This window comes from Labeo rohita, unplaced genomic scaffold, assembly GCF_022985175.1.
Source record: "Labeo rohita strain BAU-BD-2019 unplaced genomic scaffold, IGBB_LRoh.1.0 scaffold_696, whole genome shotgun sequence".
In the NCBI taxonomy this organism is placed as follows: Eukaryota; Metazoa; Chordata; class Actinopteri; order Cypriniformes; family Cyprinidae; genus Labeo; species Labeo rohita.
This window is the reverse complement of record NW_026129630.1, coordinates 20,784-34,289: the sequence shown is the minus strand read 5'-3', so window position 1 is coordinate 34,289 and position 13,506 is coordinate 20,784. Positions and strand designations below refer to the sequence as shown.

General features: G+C 39.7%; 1 protein-coding gene across 1 annotated transcript in view; it reads left to right on the top strand.

The window, feature by feature from the left end:
* Window positions 1-319: 319 nt before the first annotated feature.
* Window positions 320-13,506, top strand: part of lmcd1 (LIM and cysteine-rich domains 1) — a 28,745-nt gene continuing 15,558 nt past the window's right edge. The window contains exon 1 of the mRNA XM_051104353.1: window positions 320-613. Coding sequence (XP_050960310.1) covers window positions 320-613 — 294 coding nt within the window. The remainder of the gene's footprint in view (window positions 614-13,506) is intronic.

Below are 13,506 nucleotides of genomic sequence, written 5' to 3'. Positions count from 1 at the left end.
TCACACCAGCAGCAAAAGATTTATTCTGGTTGAGTACCATCTGTACGCATTGCTGAAGTGGAGTGATTGTTCTTCTTATGGCTCTTGTGATTGGTTGGGAAATATTGATGTAAGGTAATGTAAAAACAAGCAGGCCAGTAGTTTAGAAACTACTAAACTAGTTCAGAAAAATTAGTTTCTAAAGTAGTTCAGAAGGCTGAACACATTTACATGTTAAATGTAGGATTGATTCAGTTTATATACAGGTCTGTGTTTTCAAGTAAATGATTATTTGGTGGGTCGCTGTCTCAGCCTCTGCAGTTGAGATGTGACTGGTACAATGCCTAATAAACCTAAATATAACCTTGATTTTTGCAGAAAAGCTTGCATACAGTGCCACTGCAGTCAGGAGGAGCATGTATCCAACTCTGATACAGAGGATGACCGCAAGGTCGGAAGATTGCTGGCAGAGTCCCGATATGCCCATCTCACAACTAAGGTTAAGGGAGGAGACGGCACAAGGGTCTATAAACGTAACCGCATGATCGTCACCAACCCAGTGGTCTCACGTAAAGACCCAACGTTCAACACAGTTACATATGACTGGGCCCCACCAGGCCTCACCCAGAAACTGGTAAGAGAACCCATGAGAGCGAACACAAATCATGCTAAATATTTGTGAAAATCGTAATATACTGTGACAACTTTTCATTTAGTAGTTTTTATTATTGTTCTGGCCAGGCTGTTAGCTGTAGTGTGCAATGAAAGTAGCTCAGTGCAGTAAAGAGCAAGACAACCAACCCTGGTTTAGATGGAAAACATGGTAGCGAGTAGCTAGTGAAAGTTGTGTTGTACCAGCTACAAAAATGTCTGCCACCCATTTTTCCCCAATTTGCATATATAAAATACAGACGCCTTCACCCACATGGTAAAAAAAAAAACATCAAGGTCTGCTTTAGTGTCTGAGGCTTTCCTTGGTGTCATTCTCTTTAAAAATAAATAAACGTACAAATAAAGATTCTGGAGGCAACACATGGAACAAAAGCTTGCTAGCTAACAATTAGCATGTGGTACCAACCTGGACCACCAATATTAGTGATCACGAATAATGTTTACAAGGTGACATACATACATACTGTATGTTACTTTATCTGTTGGTTTCTAGCTGACTAATATAATTACAAAAATATTTAAAAAATCTTAGGACAAAAGCATATGTAATGTTATAGTCTTAAATAAAATAAAAGTAAACTTGCCAAACGTTTGTGAATTAATTATACCAGTCTGTTATCGTAGGGACATCGACTTTACATTTTTTCCTAAACATGATACAGAAACTAATTGTGATTAGTTGCACTACATATCAGTCAGACGGCCTCTTGTGCAGTCTTAGGTTGATGAAAGTTGCCATGGAGTTGAAGGTCTGGCAACATGAGACTTCATACGTTTCATTTGGCATTTGTTGTTAGTTGTGGCAAGTGAAGTCCTTTCTAGTTGTTTGAGGACCTTCAGTGGTGGAATTAATAATGCTGTTATTGATTTTTTTTTAAACAAATATGCAACAATGTTTTTTTAGTTAACCAAAAAAGACATGTCCTTGAACCATATTGTCAGAGTTCTGTGTGCCATTTGGACTGTTTATGTTTGTTTTTCCCATTGTGCCCATATTTGGTTTTCTTCCTGTCCTCATTTTGTCCTGATTAGTTTATTTACTACACCTGTCTGTGTCTTAATCACCACCCTTTATAAGTCTGCTTGTGATTTGAGTTTGCTGTCGGTCCTTGACGTTATTTGGATGTGTGTGGATTATCGTTCTGTTCCTGCCTGTTCCTACTTGTTCCTACTAAGAGTTATATTAAATTGTTATTTGTATCGTATCTCGTCTCTCGACTCATCTATCCAGCACGTACCGTGACAGAAGGACCGACCCTACAGTTTATCCCCGGCGTTTCCCTGCTTTATTTTTTCCTTTTTTTTTTTTCTCAGTGTTTGTTTTTTTTGTTTTTCGTTATGGATAACCCTGCTGTCCTCCTCCTTCTCCTGGAGCAGGGGAATCGCTCTCTCGTGGACCACACTAGAGACTTTGTCCACCTCGTACCACTCACACACTTCCCGGACAGCAGCCTTTGCACATTTTACCGTGCAGGACTGAACATCGCCACGAAAGCCAGCTGTCCGGGGAGGGTCCACGAGAGAGCTTCGCCGACTACATGGAGTGGGTGCTGGTGTCCTGTAGATCTTCGTTGACCGCGGAGGATGACACCAGCCCCACTCAAGACCCAGAGCCCAGCCAACCAGCACCCCGACACGCGGAGTTTGAGCCCGAGCCCACCGCGGATGACGAGCCAGAGCCACGAGCGACAGAGCTAAAGATCGCCACAGAGCCAGAGCCCTACACATCCGATCAGGTGCGAGAGCCGGCTACATCTACCATGACGGGGAGTGCAAGATGGAGCAAGTGAGGGCTATGGAGAGCCCTGCCCACTGCACCACTGCTGGGGGTGAGCTGGATGATAACTCTGGGGACTTGATTGACTTTTCTACGGAAGATCTAGAGAATAACTCTGGGGATTTAATAGACTTCTTTACAGAAGTATCTACCTGTCTCGTTATGCCTGCCTGTATGGAATCCCCACCCACCCTCCCTCTTCTGCCTATGTCAACATCTGTCTGCTCACCGCTGTCCCCTGACAGCCCCTCTGCTCACCCTCAGCCCACCACCTGTGCAGTGGGTGCGCCGCGGGTCTGCCAGCTTCCATCGGCGTCAGGGCTGGAGGATCCCTCATCTCCGCCTCCAGCCTCAGAGTCCAGAACTCCGCCTCAGCCCTCCGACCCTGCGGCTTCACCACGGCTCTCAGCGCCCTCGTCTCCATCGTCGCCCATCGGTCCACCAGCTCCACCGGGCTCCCTCGTCTTTCCGGCTCCGCCCTGGTCGGTCGTCGGCCCTTCATCACCTCAGGACTCTGTTCCTACGGCTGCGCCTCGTCACTCCGTCCCACCGGCTCTGTGGACCTCCTTCCTCCCTCTGGCACAGCCTCCATCCTCTGTCGCTCCGGCTCCGCCGCGGACCTTCGGATCTCCGCCTACGCCTCGGTCGCCAGAGCCTAGGGCTCCGCCTTGGCCCTCCGGATCCTCGGTGTCGCCCTGGATCTTCGGCTCTCCGTCTCCGCCTCGGGCTCCTCCGCCAGCGGCTCCGCCTCCGTCGGTCGCCCCCCCTGGAGTCGTCAGCCTTTTCTCCACCATGGCTCCTCCCTCCGTCGGCTCCACCGTGGGTCGTCATGATGGCTGTGGTCTGGGTCTCGCATGGCTCCTCCTGCTCCGGGTCCCTCCTGAGTTCTCCCTGGCTCCTCCCTCCGTCGTCACCACCCTGGACTTTGTTTATTGTCCTCCTCCCGGAAGACCGTCCGCCACCAGAGCCTCCTCCCACAATGACTTTATTATTTTCACTCCCCTTTCCACGCCGCGAGGTCGCGCCTTCCGGGAGGGGGGAGTAATGTCAGAGTTCTGTGTGCCATTTGGACTGTTTATGTTTGTTTTTCCCATTGTGCCCATATTTGGTTCTTCCTGTCCTCATTTTGTCCTGATTAGTTTATTTACTACACCTGTCTGTGTCTTAATCACCACCCTTTATAAGTCTGCTTGTGATTTGAGTTTGCTGTCGGTCCTTGACGTTATTTGGATGTGTGTGGATTATCGTTCTGTTCCTGCCTGTTCCTACTTGTTCCTACTAAGAGTTATATTAAATTGTTATTTGTATCGTATCTCGTCTCTCGACTCATCTATCCAGCACGTACCGTGACACATATAGGTTGTTTGCCAAATCCCTGAAATACTACCCATCGGAATGTTTACTAAATTTGCACCCCGATCAACAACATTAATGCATTGTACCCTTTTATCTGCTAAATTTGACCAAATGATATGTAATCATGTGACTATTGGTTTGATCTCAGGAAACGCACGTGCTCATAAAATGTATATGCACTCTAAATCACTTTACAACACGCTGCCAAATGCATAAATGTATATGTGTTATGCGAAATGGAAATAAGACAAGTGGTGGGTAAGGGACCGTGTAATTTTAAATGAACACGCTTTTTGATTGGTCATTACAGACGCAACATGACACTGACATTTTTTATGCCACCTAGAGAGCACTTAACTTTAAAACGTAAATATAGGTCGTAATAAGGTGCTTGCATAAACAACCTATAGGGTTGTTTTTTGAAATAGGACAGTCTCAAAAAAGAACCCTGTTGCATTTGTAGTAAGTTCTGACAAAGGAGCACCAGAATGCATGAATGGTTCTCAAAAATGGTACCAAAATGAATACTGTGAGTTTTGGTCACACGCCACTTAAGGTATGAGAGTGTTAGAGGACTCCTTCTTCCTTTTATTCCTGGGCACAAGATGCTACTAACAAGAGTTAGTAATTTTTCTAGCAGGCATGTCCAAACTAGGTCGTGGAGGGACACTGTCCTGTAGAGTTTAGGTCCTATTTGCCTCAACACACCTGCCTGGAAGTTACTAGTATGCCTAGTAAGACCATGATTAGCTGGATCAAGTGTGTTTAACTGTGGTTGGAGATAAACTGCGGGACAGTGGCCTTCCAGGAGCAGCACTGGATGCCCCTGTTCTTGATTTACATCATCTAATGAAAGATGTACAGTTGTTTCTCTGAGACCAGTAAGGTTTTCTGAATTCAACAAGTAAACTGAATGATCATTTGTTACTAAATCTGCTATTATTTTAAACTAAACTGAAAAATAACAGACTGTAGATTATTAATGCTTCACAAACCAGCAGAAGACACAAACCAGTTTTAAATTCCATTTGCGCAGATGGGGAACGTTGTAACACTGTGTTACAATCCGCCCCATTATTATTAAACTATGCTATTCTATGACATTATCAATGTAATTTTCACTACTTAATTTTATGGATTTTAATAAGAAACCACAAAAAACAGGTGGATAAAGAATGAAAATCAATGATTGATGTTCAGAAATGATTATTTCAAGAAATGTAAAGCATTTTGGCTCGTTTATGTGTCTTGTGTTGAGCTATCTTTGGAGGGAGGGGAGTGTTTTTCTGAATGTCTGAATGTGTTTCATCTATTTGCGCACATTGTTTTGAACTATACTGTATAGCTGTGTCTTGTGATCAGGGCCAACCCAAGCATGGTTGTGATGTGTTCATTGTGAAACTCCAAAAATTGATCATTTTTAATTCTAAAAAATGCCATTATTTTATTTGAAAAAGTTAATCATTTTATTTTACTGACAAAATATTTTAGTTTGTCGTGTAATTTTTTTTTATTCAATCAGATAACATTGTAAGCTGTCATATGGTCATGTTACAACGTGCCCCTCACTTGTTACAATGTACCCCACCTGCGGGGAATGTTGTCACATTTCACTTCCTTTCTTTTGAGGTAAATAACGAAAAACATATACACTGTAATTATGAAACAAGGGACATATTTGTACTAGACAAGTGTGAAATTAACGTGATAAAAAAATTTTACTCTAAACCCCATGTGGATTTACACAAACTGAGAAATTCAAGAAGTGTTAGATTGTGCCCGGCACTTCCCTACACTAATAATGCCAAGGTGCCTGAAAAAAACTAGATGTTTATGGTCTGCTCGGGTCGGATGAGGCCGATGTCCTCCACTGGTTGCGAGGAGTTATATTCTATTTAGACAGTCTTGAACACAAAGGAGCACCAAGAAAATCTTCGTAGTCTAGAACATGCATGTCTTGGATTTAAAGGTTCTAAAGCTGCTGTAGAAGATCCTGACAATCTGGCACTTGCAGATGGGGGGAGCCTTGAAGAGAAAGGTTTCCCTGAACTTTTCTTCTTGCAGAACTATTCAATTCTTTAGGGCTTCAGATTGCAGAGAATATACGAAATTGTTTGCTTCCAGAGAGAACTTTTTAGTCATTCCTGAGGAGGAAGGATTTGCATATTGGTGCTTTTCTGTTTCAGTGTTGTGATCGCTAACCACATTATTGTCCAGTCTTATTTGCTTAAAGTTCAGATCAGTGTCTTTTAGGTTTGACCTATGAATTATTCACTTTCCAAACCACAATTATTTTCTGAACTATGTCAAGTGCACATGAAATTAGATTTTTTGTTTCTTCTGTTGTGGTAGACTGTATTAATTTTAAATAACTTAAAGGTATTTGATGAAGTAACGTGAAACTAATGCAGCTAAGACCTGGAACTACTTATAACAGTTAAATTTAATGACAATCATCAACAAGTTTGAAAACCAGTGTACCAGTTAGAAACAATATTGCAACAGAACCTGGGTACATGTATAATTATCTCTTAGATTTCCGGCATTTCTTGTCAGATGCCAGTCTGCTATGTTTTACAGGTCTTACAGGCATTTGGCTGGTGTTTGGTAAAACACTTGAAACACGTGCAAGTTAAAAATAGCCCTCTCTGTGAGCTAAAGGTATGGAACAGCCTTGCTTAATCATGTCGTCGGGCATACCTTACATTTGACTTAATGGAAAAAGCTGCAAATAAATTTGTCTCACTGATCTCACATAAATTTGAAGGGATCATTTTATCGCTAGGTAGGAAGGTGAAATGAAGGATGCCAGCCTATGCTAGGGATTTGTACTGTTTATTTTGATAACAGAATGTGCTGGCTGCTGCTACAACCTCCAGGGTGCACAGCAGCTCACAAGGTCTGCCTTTGTCAAACAAAGTTCATATTTAGTCGTCTATTTTCAGCAGGGAGGTTTTGCACACATGTGCAATAGGACAGGACTCTGGAAATAAGCCCTATGCTTTATCCATAATCGGCTGCCAGGAATCATGCTGCCTGTGTGCCTGCTAAAGCCCTTTTTATCTCTTGTTGTTCTCTCAGGTTTCTCTTCAGCCTTCATACACCCTGTTTTTTGATTAAAAAACAAATCCCTGGCATTTAGAAAGCTTTGTTCTTAGCTCGTTGTTGGAGGAGCATTTAAATTTCTGATGTTTGACTTGAATAAGTGAAACATTGGTGGCATTTTTGTTTAAAATGCTTATCTATTGGAAACATTTTTTTCTGGAAAGTTTAAAGTGAGTTATTTGAAATGTGGCTAATTATTGCAAGGGATTTTGTTTCACTCATTTATTTCATAAAGTTCCATTTAGTAAATCGTAGAGTCCCTGTAATAAATCCTTGCAACCTTCATGTAAAATTATGAAGATTTTGATTAATCTCTGTGACTTGATTCTTTTGAATCCATTCACCAATTCCATTGACCAACTTTGACCTGCAGTTCATTTGGTAACTGCAGGGTACATTTAGGTGATGGGTCATATTTATTTGTATAAAGCGCTTTTCACAGTACACATTGTTCCAAAGCAGCTTTACACAATGTCATACTTTTACAGTATGTCTGTTATGCTTTATTGCTTTGCCATAGAGCAAGTTTTAGGGCTCATATAACATTGATTAGATAGTGTTGTCTAGCATATACAGGTGGATCTCAATAAATTAGAAAGTCGTGGAAAAGTTCATTTATTTCAGTAATTCAGCTCAAATTGTGAAACTTCTGTATTAAATAAATTCAGTGCACACAGACTGAAGTAGTTTAAATCTTTGGTTGTTTTAGTTATGATGATTGTGGCTCACATTTAACAAAAACCCACCATCTCACTGTCTCAACAAATTAGAATATGGTGACATGCCATTCAGCCAATCAAGCCTTATGAGCCTTCAAAATGGTCTCTCAGTTTGGTTCACTAGGCTACACAATCATGGGGAAGACTGCTGATCTGACAGTTGTCCAGAAGACAATCATTGACACCCTTCACAAGGAGGGTAAGCCACAAACATTCATTGCCAGAGAAGCTGGCTGTTCACAGAGTGCTGTATCCAAGCATGTTAACAGAAAGTTGAGTAGAAGGAAAAAGTGTGGAATAAAAAGATGCAGAACCAACAGAACCACAGCCCTGAGAGGCTTGTCAAGCAAAATCAATTCAAGAATTTGGGTGAACTTCACAAGGAATGGACTGAGGCAGGGGTCAAGGCATCAAGAGCCACCACACACAGATGTGTCAAGGAATTTGGCTACAGTTTTCGTATTCCTCATGTTAAGCCACTCCTGAACCACAGACAATGTCAGAGGCATCTTACCTGGGCTAAGGAGAAGAAGAAATGGACTGTTGCCCAGTGGTCCAAAGTCCTCTTTTCAAATGAGAGCAAGTTTTATATTTCATTTGGAAACCAAGGTCCTAGAGTCTGGAGGAAGGGTGGAGAAGCTCATAGCCCAAGTTGCTTGAAGTCCAGTGTTAAGTCACTGCACCCGTTTACCAAGCAATTTTAGAGCACTTCATGCTTCCTTCTGCTTTTTAAACCAGCTTCTGACCAGCTTTTTAAAGATGCTGATTGCATTTTCCAGTAGGATTTGGTGCCAAAAGCACCAAAAGTTGGTTAAATGACTATGTGTGCTTGACTGGCCAGCAAACTCACCAGACCTGAACCCCACAGAGAATCTATGGGGTATTGTCAAGAAGAAAATGAGAAACAAGATACCAAAAAATACAGATGAGCTGAAGGCCACTGTCAAAGAAACCTGGGCTTCCATACCACCTCAGCAGTGCCACAGACTGATCACCTCCATGCCACGCCGAACTGAGGCAGTAATTAAAGCAAAAGGAGCCCCTACCAAGTATTGAGTACATATACAGTAAATGAACATACTTTCCAGAAGGCCAACAGTTCACTAAAGATGTTTTTTTTATTGGTCTTATTCTAATTTGTTGAGATGAATTGGTGGGTTTTTGTTAAATGTGAGCCAAACTCATCACAATTAAAAGAACCAAAGACACTACTTCAGTCTGTGTGCACTGAATTTATTTAATACACGAGTTTCACAATTTGGGTTGAATTACTGAAATAAATGAACTTTTCCACGACATTCTAATTTATTGAGATGCACCTGTATATCAGTGTCCAGTGACTCCATTTGCAGATGTCTGAGTGTATAGTGGCAATTAAGATATTTAATATTAGTAAGTATTGTTCTAAAAATATCTTTAAATGTTGGTTGGTTTTCTTCTACACAACAGTAATCAATTCCTAAAAAATTCTGATGAAAATGGTTGTTGCAGATGAAAAGTCTGATGCTCAGATACATGCCTGAATATTCAAAAGTACATCTGACTGTGTTACAAGGAAGCAACAGGAAAGGAAAGACCTGGTTATTTTACAAAGTGTTTTAAACACAGTTTTCTTAGTTTGCATGTAAACCTGTATTTCAGTAAGCTGATTTCTGGTAGTTATTGACATGTTGCATGACTTATACAGTCTAACTGTATGGTGAACCGTATGTTGTTAATAACCAGATAAATTACAGTTTGAACATTTGGCCTTAAATAAACTAAATAGAATAAATTTGTTTCACCTTTACTTGTTTCCCCAAACCTTTGTCACCATATGAGTAGATTTAAAAATAATGCTGTATATAATAAATATTAGGGATGTCACTATGAGCTTGTTAAGTGATGACGTAATGCGTCCATTGAATAAGGTGACCAGATTTTAAAATGAAAACCGGGGACATCTACCAGTTCAGTGGTCAAAATATCACTGAAATCTCATTTGTGATTAACTATGTATTAAAAAACGGGGACAGTATGTTTTTGTTTTTTAATTGTTGTGGGTTCCATATAGGCCTATTAATATCATAATTGATAATTACAGTGATGTTTGAGGATCAAACTTACTGTAGTTTTTATTACAATAGTAAATAGTAACTATTGCAAATAGCAAACATATCAAAACAGTAGTATTATAAATTATGGCTTTAGAAAAAAGAATAATTAATTCTGATAAAAAAAAAAAAAAAACTATTTAACAAATATGTTATTTTCAAAATGTATTTATCATTTCCACAACTGTGAGTATGATAATTATAACTTTTAAAATATTGTATTTATGCTTTTGGAAATGAATCTTTTCTATCCCTAATCGGGCTTATTATTTAGCATTTTAGGCTCATTTTGACCACAAAGTATGTGCTTTCTGCAAATGTAACTGAGCGAGTGTACTGATTATGTGCTTTATTCAATGTTAAAAGTGTTCAGTGTGCATTTGAATATCATATTGCATGACATAGCCGTACTGAAAGCAACAATAGATAATTTACCTCAGATCTTAAAAATAAATTTAAGAAAACAAAGCTGCGAACTCACTCAATAGATTTTCCATGACAAAGATGGTATCAGTCACTCAGTAGTAGTTTTAATAATGTTAAAAATGTTTAATATTTATTCATTATTATTTATGAAAAGATTATAAACTGGTCTGAATGGCTGTGATATTTTAGTGATTTTGTCACGTTGCGCTGTCACGTCGCATCTGGTGTGGACAGCTTGTCGTGTCGTGTGTAGTTCGGCCACAGTGTATTTGATTAGTTTGCTAGTTTTTTATATTATTCATATCAGAGTTGTGGCGGCTGAAGTTTATGAACAACCCTCTGAAATAAGCAGACATATAATAACCACACTTTTTCAAGTGTATAGAGGTTTACATGAGTATTTTGTTGTTAATTAGAAGCAAAAAAAAAAACAACAACAAAAAAACACTGATGTGGCAAGCTATCAAAACTGAACCGAACCGAAAACTGTGGTTAAAAACTGAGGTATGTATTGAACCATGGACTTGCATCCCTAATAAATATAATGCTGTATATAATCATATAATCTTGGCAATCATATAATCATATAATAATTGGCAGCTGTAACAGTACTTATTTCATTCACAATACTTATTTCATATGAAAATATGTGAAAACTCAATCATAGTCGTGGGTGTTTATACTTAAAAGGACTTTTAATCGTCCGTTCAAAATGAACGTCTAAATCAGAGAGCTAAAATCAGGGTAGAAAATGGCCTTTTATGTCCAAATTGTGACTTTTAGGTTGTAAAAAGCCTACTAACATTATAAGTGCACCTCAGGAGCAATTATAAAAAAAGGATGCAATTGAGAACCCCTTTAATAATGCTTGCAATCTCCTATAGACTGGACTGATTGTAAAACATAGTATCGAGCGCATGAATGCAGTGATCTCATAATTGCAACTTGACGTCTGCTCTCTCAGGATTTTTTTTCATTGTAACTAAAACAGTACAAAACAAAATAAATAAGAGATTAAATGTAGCCAAAACTTCTGTTATATCTACACTGCATGATAGTACACAAGCTGATAATTGATTATCAGATCTAGTGATTATAAAATGAATGTTCTTTGTTTGCTTTCTGTTTATAATTTAACAGTTGCGCTATATATCAGCACACTAACCACTGGGCTACTGGTGCCGACATAATTTCATCTAATTTTAACAGATGATTCTCATGCTACATAAGAGAAACCTGTAATGTGAATTTGTCACATATCAGTTTTGTTACATATCAGAAAAATCACTTTTTACAGATTAGACATTGATATTAACATGCTTACATGTTGCCACAGTGCTGTTGGGTCTATATCATTGTATTAAAAGTATGTTTACTAAGTTTGCATCGAACTGCAACTAGCTTATAAAAATATCCAAAGTGAAATGCACTGAACAAACAAATAGTCCTACTGAGACATTCACATTTAAAAATTACAATAGATAACAATTATGATATTTGTGCCTATAAAGCAATATGTTGTATAAACATGACTTGACTGGAGTGCAAAATTGCTCCAACATTGTAACATTGCAACCACCAACAGCGTTCTGAAAAATCTCATTCTACATATGACTGTAATGCCTTTATGACAACCAGTGTAGCAAATTTTAGCTCAAAGGGAAATGTATATAAATAATTACAATTAATTATGATTAATTACAATTACTTATATCAGCTGCCAGTAGTAACTGTAGCAGAATCAATTTTCCATCAACTAATCTGTTCGCTCAGCGAACATTCAGTATAATCTTTATATCAACTCTAAGAAATGATATTTTCTTGGCCACAGAAAATAACTTTCTTAAAGTACCATTGCATTAGAGCATGTAGCTCGAATCGGAATCGTAAAGGGACATTAATTTGCAAGGCAGAATCAGAATCAAAACTCATGTAATTTGTGCACAATAGTTTATTAACGAAGGACTAACACATAACTAATCTAAACAAACAAACATGAAATCACTCATACATGGGGGAATGGTCAGTGAGAAGCAGTTAGAGAGAGAGAGAAGGAAATGAAGCTATGAAAAAAAATCAGTTAACCACCTGCTGTGAAACCATCAGTGCTGTCTACAGCTTATACTAAACCTCTGTATGTTTAGTTAAGTGTACGATACTTGCATTGCCTTGGTCGTCGAACAAGTGTCCAAATGCAGTCTCTGAAAGTCTTGGTGGTTTGAAGCAGTGGTGGTTTTGGAATTGCAATCACGTTCTTCCGGGTCTGAAGAGTGATGAATTCCAAAGATGTCCTGACTCGTTGGTGACTGGGAGTTTCTTCGCATGTGAAAAGTGAAGAAGAACCAGGAGCTGAGAGGGACCCAGCTGAAGTCCTGTGATCTTTGAGGAATGGAAAGACAAGGCCGCAAGGCCTGGCGCACGCTTAGGGAAGTCCTGAAGAGTTCTAGCTCATCATCTTAGGTTCTCCAAGAACCACTGACTGACTGAGGCGAGTCATGAAGATGAATTCCAGGGTTAGGTCGAACTGTCTGGCTCTTTGTGATCGAGAGCCACAGCTCTGTATGTTGAGCCTGTCGGGCCCGCCGGGCACGCCCTGTGCCGGCTCCGGCTCCCCGTGGGTTCCTCCACACGGGCAGCAATCGGAAGATGTTGCAGACGAGTGAGAAAGTGAAGAGAGAGAAGAAGGAAGAACTAGGGAGGCGGTCAACCGTTTGCCTTTAAGCTCTCTGGAGGCTGCGCCTCCAGGAGGTCCGCGAACCAATGGTAACTTTCACCTTTTGGAGGGAAAGTTTACGACTCTTTGTCTGTGAGCATGGTATTTTGCATATTTTATTCGATTGGGTGTTGATGCAAAACTACTAAGGTTTCTTAAAACACTAATATGTTGCATGGGTATCAACATCTAATTTACACCATCTTTTAGATCATCGAAATATGAATTAAAAGAGACCAAACATGACATAGGTGCTTTATACAACTAGTCATCTATCATAACGCATGCATAAAACAGTAGAAAGACAAATACGAATACAACAGACAAAAATTAAAGTACAATGCAGTAATACTGTACACAATAACCTGGGCTATGTGTGATAGGAAGGTCAAAGAATGGTTTGTCTGTGAATGAATAGGAAAGAGTCTATCTCTATAGGCATTGTGTCTTTCCTATGGCAAATGTAGCAGGGGCAGATGTGCATTCCTTGAAGCAATAAAACCTCTTATCAGGTAGTCACCGTGGCAACTAAGCCCTTTTGGGGTGTTAGTTGCTTTGGGGGGGTTGTCTTCAAAACTCCAGCATATAGCTGGGTTGTTGGTTTTAAAGATTATTTGTTAAATGTAACAAATAACTGTATGTCTGATTGGTCCAGATGCTACACCA